At 33.8% G+C, this 9,733-nt stretch overlaps 1 protein-coding gene across 3 annotated transcripts; it reads left to right on the top strand.

Moving 5' to 3' along the window:
- Positions 1 to 131: 131 nt before the first annotated feature.
- chrna2a (cholinergic receptor, nicotinic, alpha 2a (neuronal)) lies at positions 132 to 9,685 on the top strand. Of its 3 annotated transcripts, none has more exons than XM_082143526.1 (7): positions 132 to 1,051; positions 2,546 to 2,658; positions 2,875 to 3,026; positions 3,324 to 3,368; positions 4,199 to 4,308; positions 5,785 to 6,844; positions 8,244 to 9,685. In XM_082143526.1, the coding sequence occupies exons 4-7, from the start codon at positions 3,339 to 3,341 to the stop codon at positions 8,367 to 8,369; spliced, it is 1,326 nt and encodes a 441-aa protein (XP_081999652.1). In that variant the 5' UTR covers positions 132 to 1,051; positions 2,546 to 2,658; positions 2,875 to 3,026; positions 3,324 to 3,338; the 3' UTR covers positions 8,370 to 9,685. The 3 variants fall into 3 exon arrangements, with proteins under 3 accessions (XP_081999652.1, XP_081999653.1, XP_081999651.1); XM_082143527.1 differs by having other exon boundaries at positions 2,546 to 2,667; XM_082143525.1 differs by lacking the exon at positions 2,546 to 2,658.
- Positions 9,686 to 9,733: the final 48 nt, after the last annotated feature.

The following is a 9,733-nucleotide window of genomic DNA, read 5'->3' as shown; positions in this document are numbered from 1 at the left end:
TGGCGAAGGCACAACTAATTAAATATTAATCACGTAACTTGACGTTCACCAAATACGTGTAACTGATTGGCTGAAAGGCAGAAGTTCGCAAGAGGCGCGATGATCATCATTTGGCGAATCATTGATATTGATTAGATTAGGTCTTTCTTTTACTGTCTATGGGTCACGGACGCTCCAGAAACGTTATCATATCAGTACGTCAACAGGACCCATTTAATATTCATGAGCTATTCCTTGACTAAAGTATTTAAAGTCTCTGATATAGTAGTTGCAAGGGATCAAATGTCAAAAAGTTAATCGCAAACTTTGTCAAATGTTTGTAATTACCAACTATAATATTTAATATTAAAATGGTTACACTTTATTTTAAGGTGTCAGTATTACAGTGTAATTATACATTTAAGTACGGAGTAATAATAATTAACTACATGTACTATAGGGGTAAGAATGGGGGTTGGTTTTAGGGTTAGTTGCATGTAATTATGCATAATTTATAATTATTAAGCTGCTATAGGCTGCATGTATAACAATGACACTGTAAAATAAAGTGTTACCATTAAAATATATACTATAATAGATTAAAATAACACGATAACAAGTAACAGTTTGCAATATCAAGAAGCAAAAAGGTTTTGTAGCTAAACTAAATAAATAAACGGAAGCTGATGAGCCAGGCGAGACAATAAGTTACAAAGTATTGTGAATATTTTACGCGAAATTGGCTAAACCTAAAATAAATTATGTCAAATGAATATGTAGCCTACTTACTCATTGCATTATTTGATAGTGTAATTATTGAGGACTGTGCACGAGCAGTTATGTCAGCATGTTCACCCCTCCCACTGGAGCCGCACAGCGTCATCATTGGCTCTCAGTCCGTCAGTGCGAGTCTGAAGCCAGAGCAACGATCAGCACATCCAGCAGTCATCATGACCAGTCACTGCACACGTCTCTAGTGGACTCATGACTATTGATATGGGGCAAAATCATTTCAAATTATTTTTGAAGAATCTGTGGCTGCTCTTTCTTTTTGTGGAACACGTTAAACCTGGTAAGTGCACTTTTTTTTCTTTTTTTTTTACTGGCGAAAAATATAGATAAAAATATGGAAATCGAATGAATTAGGCTAGTTCATGTAGCTTATGTATTTAAAATCATTTGCATTTGTATATGAAACACGTAGCCTACAATGTAATGCAAAGTATCTAAGCTATCAGAGAGTTTTAGATGAAGTATTGAGTGTTAGGATCTGAACCTGATTTCACCAAGTGCAACATGTTCCTGGAACAACATTCCAATCAACCAATCAGATTTGAGGGACAAGTTTAAAGTTTATGTGAATATTAGGGTTATGTGCTTCTGCATCAATGTTATTCACATGTCATTTCCCTCAGATTTTTTGGGTCATTTGTAATGTATAGGGTTAGGACTAAATTTCCGGACAGGAATGTTGATCCAGGAACATGTCTCTTTGGCAAAAAAAAAAAAATCATGGTGACCATTAGTATCTTATTCGCATATATCTGTGGATGAGGGCTTTGAAATGCATATTAATAACATTTTAAACATTTTCTTTTTTGCACAACAGTCTACATGTAGCATATTTTAAGGCAAGACACCCCATTTGAATAGGGTAAAAAAAATAATAATAAAAATAAATAAATAAAAACTAACAGATATCACCATACTTCCCCAGTTGGTTGATTATCTACATTAAGCATTGCCAAAAAAAAAAAAAATTATTACAAGTTTTCTGAAATGCTATATTTAAATATGAAAAATAAGGTGTTATCTAATTAAATATGCACTAATTTGCATACATTTCTAGAACAAAAATCTGAACATTGAATGAAGTCAGGTTCAAAATATATATATATATATATATATCTATCTATCTATATATATATATATATATATATATATATATATATATATATATATATATATATATATATATATATTTTTTTTTTATTACATATTAGAGCCTATAATGCTGTCAACAGCCAGAAAAGGCCATTCCTTTTTTAGGAATAAAATCAGGCAAATTATATATGAACAAACCCCTCTGTAAAACCTTCAGAATATAGAATAAAAACAAAAGTTTTTCTGGCTAATTGCAGGAGAAAAAGATATGAACTGCAATTAAAATCCACAGACACAAATAGATAAAGTGCTCTAAAAGATACACTTAAAAGTGTATTTTGGATGTTTTATTTCCACCAGTCCAAAAAAAACTGTTTTTGTAATGTCTCGCCATAATTCTATATGGAATCTTAAGTCCATTGGAAATATTTTTAAACAAGCTAAAAATTCAGTACTTATGCATATACATTGGGAATCAAAAGTCAAAATAGAAATTAATATTATATGTATTTTTTTCAATTTAACTGAAAGGAATGCAACAAAGACGCATTTTCAGATTATTGATATTATTATTATTATTATATTCTCTTTTTTTTACCTTGTGGTTTACCATTCAACACACTGTTTGTTTGCATTGCATTGGTTCCTGTCCCTGAGTGACTCCACTCTTCTTTCCATTTAGATTCTAATATGAAGTTTCCACCCTCTGTACTAAGAAAGAAAAAAACACACACATCACAAATCACTGGACGGCTGGATTAATTAGAGCTGACTGCAGTGATTAAGGAACAAATAGTAATTACAGTGAGGAGGCGGCTCTGCTCGGCCAGTCTTTTCTTTTACCCAGCCATAACTATGACCTATTCCGTGTTGCTCATCCTCCACTGTGCCTTTCCAAAACATTTATCAATCAATTACAGTGCAGAATTAATCAGTTATCATCACTAATAAAATAAAGTGCATGATCAAGATCTGTCAGAAACTCTCTCTGTCTATGAATATCTCTTGCAGCTCTATCAGATGGCTGGATCCATGCGCATGCAGAAGACAAACTCTTTAAAAAACTCTTCCTCGGTTACAATAAGTGGTCCAGACCTGTGCGGAACATCAGTGATGTTGTCATCGTCAAGTTTGGTCTCTCGATCGCCCAGCTTATTGATGTGGTAAGTTGATATTTTGCATGTTTTCTATGCTTGATGCTTGTCTCGGTCCTGGTGAGTGGCAAATTCAAAGCATCAATGCACTAAGACCATCTTACAAATGCAGGTCATTTTGGCCATACATTTAGTAGCGTTAACAAGAGCTTTACATATTCTGATGGAAATGTGCGGTTGCTAGGGTCTCTGTAATATTCTGGTCTCCAGAAATGGCTCGAGTCCCTCTTTAATGGAAGTCTGTGGGATTTAGTCATCTACCAGACCGAATGTTTGATGCTAACTTCATCCTCTGATATTCTACAGGATGAGAAGAATCAAATGATGACAACAAACGTTTGGCTGAAACAGGTGACTGTTATAATCATAATTATAGTCTGTTATAGTCATAATTATTATGAGATAAAAAGTCATAAAATTAGATAAAATTGGAAATTGACAAGTCAAAATTATGAGATAGTCAAAATTATGATATACTAAGTCATAATTATTAGATAAAATGTAAAAAATTGACATCCCGTCATATTATGAGATAAAAAGTTGTCATTATGAGATACAGATTTGAAATGATGACATAATTATGATATAAAGTCAAAATTACGGCATACTAAGTCATAATTATGTCATAGATTAAATGTCATAATTATGATAAAACATCAAAATGATGACATCCCATCATATTATGAGATAAAAATAATTATGAGATAAAAAGTTGAGATTATGACAAGTCATAATTGTGATATAACGTCAAAATTACAACATGTATATATGTACTACAACACGTCAAAATTATGAAAAAGTCGAAATTATGATATACTAAATCATTATAAGATTAAATGTCATAATTACGATGAACAGGTGGTAACGTTAAATAACTATTGAGTTTTGAAGAATCACATGCTAATAAGAAGGCATGTGGCTTTGCAAAATGCACATCAATAAATGCACTTTCTTTCAAATAAATTAAATATAGAATTTGGACATATACAGTATAGTAATAATGGTAACTCTTTAGAATAAGGTTTCATTTGTTAACATTAGTTAACTAATGTTCAAATTAGCCTTCCTGTTGCTCAAACAGTAAAGCTCAGAAACGCCAAGATCATGTTGATCCCCAGGGAAAGCAACCACTGATAAAATGTGTATCTTGAATGCAATGTGAGTTGCTTTGGATCCTGCAGGAATGGAACGATTATAAACTGCGCTGGAACCCCTCCGAGTTTGACAATGTGACGTCTATTAGAGTCCCGTCAGAGATGATTTGGGTCCCTGACATCGTCTTATACAATAAGTAAGTACTGATGTATTTTTCTAAAAAGGTTGTGACACACATGACATATGCAGGAAGATTTTGTCAAGGTGGTCCTGGGTATTCGGAGATTAAACGTTATCGTTAAACTAACACGATGTCCTGTTAAAACTCTGGAAGAAAGAGGGCGGTCCAAGTCTTAATGGCTCTATTAATATCTGTAGCCCTTAGATCCAGCGCTCTGGTGTTTCTGTAACATTAATATGTGAAATCAAACAGGCATGGCGTGAAATAAGATGTTAAGCACTGCTGTAGTTGATTAAAAAAAGGTGCATGTTTTAATCTCCTAATAAAATGTCAAATGACTATTGTCTATTTTTGGAAACACCAGGTCTGTCTTTATCTAGGAGGCAAATTTGATCTCGACAAATAGAAATTGAGGTCCTCTTGCATCATCAGACCTGAAGCAAATGCAAAAAAAAAAAAAGGTGATGTAGATATTTGAAGTAATTATCGCAATTGTCATGGAACATCTTCCTAGAGGCATAAAGAAAGTTTCTACCCCAGATACATCATCAAAGACACTTCCTATAATTCATCCATATTTTAAAAAAGCACTTTTAAAAGGCTCATATCATACTTTCTGTGGCTCATTTATAACGTTAGTAAATATTGAAGTTTTTTTTATGGCCCTTTGAATGCAACATGCAATTTTCTTTTCTTTCTTTTTTTTTGCTGAGGCTTAAGACTTAGATTGTTTCTTTTACTTTGCAATGATGCATTAAATTGGTCAAAAGTGACAGCCAAGACACTTATAATGTTACAAAATATTTCTATTTAAAATAAATGCTGTTCTTTTTTGTACTTCTTATTCATCAAGGAATCCAAAAAAAAAAAAAAAAAGTTTTAAAAAAGAGTATCAAATCAGCATATTAGAATGATTTCTGAAGGATCATGTGACACTGGAACTGGAGTAATGATGCTGAAAATTCAGCTTTGATCAAAGGAATACATACATTGTAAAATATATTCAAAAATAGAAAACGGTTATTTCACCTTGAAATCATTTTTCACAATATTACTGGTTTTACTGAATTTTTTGATCTAATAAATGCCGCCTTGGTGAAAAAAAAAAAAAAATTTAATTAAATATCGGTAACACTTTACAATAAAATTAGTTAACATGAACTAAGAATGAACTGCACTTCTACAGCATTTATAATCTTAGTTAATATTAATTTCAACATTCACTAATACATTATTAAAATCAAAGGTTGTATTTGTTAACATTAGTTACTGCACTGTGAACTAACATGAACAAACAATGAACAGCTGTATTTTTATTAACTAAACATAAACAAATATGAACCAATATAATAACAAATGTATTGCTCATTGTTAATGTTAGTAAATACATTTACTAATGTTAACTAATGAACCTTATTGTAAAGTGTGACCAAAAAATCTTAGCGACCCCAAACTCTTGAGCAGTGTAAACTGGTGTGGTTGTGTCTACAGCGCGGATGGCGAGTTCGCAGTGACCCACATGACCAAAGCCCACCTGTTCCACACGGGGAAGGTGAGTTGGGTTCCTCCCGCCATCTACAAGAGCTCCTGCAGCATTGACGTCACCTTCTTCCCGTTCGACCAACAAAACTGCAAGATGAAGTTCGGCTCCTGGACCTACGACAAGGCCAAGATTGACCTGGAGCAGATCGAGAACAGCGTGGACTTGAAGGACTACTGGGAGAGTGGCGAATGGGCAATCATCAACGCCGTGGGAACCTACAACACCAAGAAATACGACTGTTGTCACGAGATCTACCCGGACATCACCTACTTCTTCATCATCCGTCGTCTCCCTCTCTTCTACACCATCAACCTCATCATTCCCTGCTTGCTTATTTCTTGTTTGACCGTGCTGGTGTTTTACCTGCCATCGGACTGTGGAGAAAAGATCACGTTGTGTATTTCCGTCCTTCTCTCCCTCACCGTTTTCCTGTTGCTCATCACTGAAATCATTCCCTCCACGTCTCTGGTCATTCCACTCATCGGAGAGTACCTGCTCTTCACCATGATATTTGTCACCCTCTCCATAGTCATAACTGTTTTTGTGCTCAATGTGCACCATCGATCGCCCAGCACCCATAAAATGCCCAGCTGGGTTCATTCGGTGTTCCTGGACCTCATTCCCCGCTGGCTCTTCATGAGACGCCCAGAACCCGAGCTGAAGCACCGCATCACGACCAACCTCAGCACATCTAAAAGCTGGCTTCAGCAGGAGACCGACGTGGACGGGCAGGACTGTCAGGACATGGAGTTCGGGGTGGGGATGGGGATATCCACGTCCATCTCGTCCCCATCCGCCACGTCTCTGCACCTGTCCGACTCGGAGCCTTTACTCCAGAAGTATGAGCTCCGGCAGTTAGGACACGTGATGAACCCGTGCCAGCGTCCATCAAAGCTCACGGACCTCGTGTCAGACCCCGGTCTCAGCTTCTCACCGTGTGTCCTGAAGGCCCTGGACGGGGTGCGCTACATCGCTGATCACCTGCACGCTGAGAATGAAGACTTTTCAGTGAGTCTTTCAGTCATGCAGACTTGAGGGATTATGGAAGCCTCTTTCTGACACACAACATTTTTTAATCATATCATAATAGAAAGTCGTAATTATGAGATAAAATTGGAAATTGACAAGACAAAGTTATGAGATAAAGTCAAAATTATGATATACTAAGTCATTCTTATAAGATTAAATGTCATAATTAAGAGATAAAATGTCAAAATTATGACATCCCGTCATATTATGAGATAAAAGGTTTTCATTATGAGATAAAAAGTTTAAATTATGATGCCATAATTATTATATAAAGTCAAAATTACGACATGCTAAGTAATAATTATAATTATAAATAAAACATCAAAATTATGACATCCCATCATATGAGATAGTCATAATTATGATATTATGTCAAAATTACGAAATACTAAGTCATAACTATAAAATAAAAAGTCATAAACTTAAATAAAATTGATGAGAAAGTCGAAATTATGATATACTCAATAATAATTATAAGATTAAATGTCATAATTATGATAAAAAGAGAAAATTACAACATGCTAATTCATGATTTTAATTTAGTCCAAAAATTTGAAAACTGACATCAAAATTATGAGATAAAGTCGAAATTATGATATAATATACTAAATCATAAATATAAGATTAAATGTTATAACTGATAAAAAGCAAAAAATTATGAAAGAAGTCATATAAAAAGTCAAAATGAGAAAATTAGAAATGTATATGAAAATTATGAGATAAAGTTAAGATACACCAAGTCATATAAGATAAGAAGTTTTAATCATGACTTAGTATCTCATAATTCTAACTTTTTTATCAATTTAAACTAAGTCATTATTATGACATCCTAAATATAATTTTGAGATAAAAAAGTTAAAATTATGACACAAAAAGCCATAGTGAGATAAAAAGTGATAAATAGGACATCATCATTTTTTAAACATTTGATCTCATAAGTTATATTATGAGAATATTTATTTTTCTTATTATGAGAATATATTATTGAAATTATGACATTCAAAGTCATAATTATAAGATAAAAATAGATTTAAAATAAGAAATAAAGTCAGATATAAAGTTGCACTTAAAAGTAATAGTGAGATATAAGGTCTTGATTTGTAGAAATAGTTGCAGTTAGGCCTAGGCTACTAGAAATAAAATTGCAGTGATGACAAAAATGTTGACAATAAAAGCAGTGACCTTAAAAAAAAAAAAAGGACTAAAGTGGAAACAGGCTGATCGAAAAAGTGCAAAATCCTTTGAGTGAATATTGCGTCATGTTTCTCCACCATCTAAACAGATATTCCTCAGCTTCACGGCCACTGACCTCATTACATTGTCCACAGTTTTCCTGCTCTGAGCACTTTTGAACCGCGCTGTGTTTGCTTTTTGACAGGTCAAGGAGGACTGGAAATATGTGGGAATGGTGATTGATCGTATCTTTCTGTGGATGTTCATCATCGTGTGCCTGCTGGGAACGGTCGGCCTCTTCTTACCTCCCTGGATATCAGGAATGATCTAAGAGCCGTGATACACACCAACATCAAGAGAGCTCTGATAAACACTTGAAGCAAAGACCTTTTACAGGGACCATTAAAAAGATGGCAAACATTGTAATATATATATAAAAGGTCATTTTTTTCTCTTCCTCTGATGAAAGCGAATATTTGAGGATGCAATTCATTGTTACAATTCAGGAAAAACAACTGAATGCCCTGACATTTAGTACTATCAAACTGCACCCGAGTCCTGTCGTTTCCATGCATAAAGAGCGGGGCCGTCACCGCCGTAATATGCAAAATTAACCTTTGGGAAAGAGGCAAGCGCTTATGTGACCCTGATGGGTGGCAGTTCAATTCAGTTCACTCTTTACCCTTTATCCAACTGTTCAATGAATCGTAGATTACATTTCGTGCCGCTTTCAACAGCAATTATCTCCAAGGTCAGAAGGCAACTATTTATTTATAACTTTTTTTTTTTCAAGTCTTTGAAAACACAATGCTTTTGATATTGGGAAGGTCGTGCAATTATCCAAGACGGGTCTGTGGACCATGTGGGTCAAATGGGACCTGGGAGAAAAATGACATTTACGGCTTGAAATTCCGCTCGTCTACTGAACTAAAACACTATTTTGAAGTAACATGAAGAGCAATTAAAGCCAAACTAGGATCTGCCTTTATCTGCAGGAAACGAGAATGAATCGTGACACTAAAATGTCTCCTTCGGTTGACTTCATAATTATTGCAAGTGAGACTATCTGCCAGTCATATCCCTTAATATCTCTATTATACAGCTGTGAAAAAAGTCCCCAAAAGACTGAATGATAAATGAGACGACATGAGTGTTGTCGCCCTCTGCTGATGATTGTGTAAAACACTGTCATGAAAACAGAGAAATAAACAATTCAATTGAAATTATGACAAGTCATAATTATGATAGAAAAAGTCATAAAATGAGATAAAATTTGAAATTGACATGTCAAAATTATGAGAAAGTCAAAATTATGATATACTAAATCATAATTCTAATATTAAATGTCATAATTATGATTCAAAAATCCAAATTAAAAAACATACTAACTCATGATTATAATAAATGAGATATAAATAAACAATCAATTGAAATAATTTAAAAAAGGTAATTTGATCAAAGGCAAAAACATTAAAAATGAAGGTAAAAAATGTATTAAAATATTTAATTGATCTTATCTACATGAAACAAATTTGACACATTCTTTATCTAGTAATCCAAATTGATTAAAAAGTGAACCCTCAAGGATTTGAAATATATTACAAATTGGATTTTTAATGTAAGTCTTAATTTATGGTGGCACTGAAAACTTAAAAAAAAATTTGTGACTCTAAATCAGTTGTACTTTATAGAAAG

The sequence above is a fragment of the Leuciscus leuciscus genome, assembly GCF_965113295.1.
Source record: "Leuciscus leuciscus genome assembly, chromosome: 17".
Classification (NCBI taxonomy): domain Eukaryota; kingdom Metazoa; phylum Chordata; class Actinopteri; order Cypriniformes; family Leuciscidae; genus Leuciscus; species Leuciscus leuciscus.
The sequence above is the reverse complement of the archived record's forward strand: the minus strand, read 5'-3'. Positions and strand labels throughout refer to the sequence as shown.

Excerpts from the sequence above, each read along its gene's own strand:
- chrna2a (XM_082143525.1), top strand. The coding sequence starts at position 964 with ATGACTATTGATATGGGGCAAAATCATTTCAAATTATTTTTGAAGAAT. Across the intron at positions 4,309-5,784 it reads GACATCGTCTTATACAATAA|CGCGGATGGCGAGTTCGCAG; the intron begins GTAAGTACTGAT and ends TTGTGTCTACAG. Across the intron at positions 6,845-8,243 it reads CTGAGAATGAAGACTTTTCA|GTCAAGGAGGACTGGAAATA; the intron begins GTGAGTCTTTCA and ends GCTTTTTGACAG.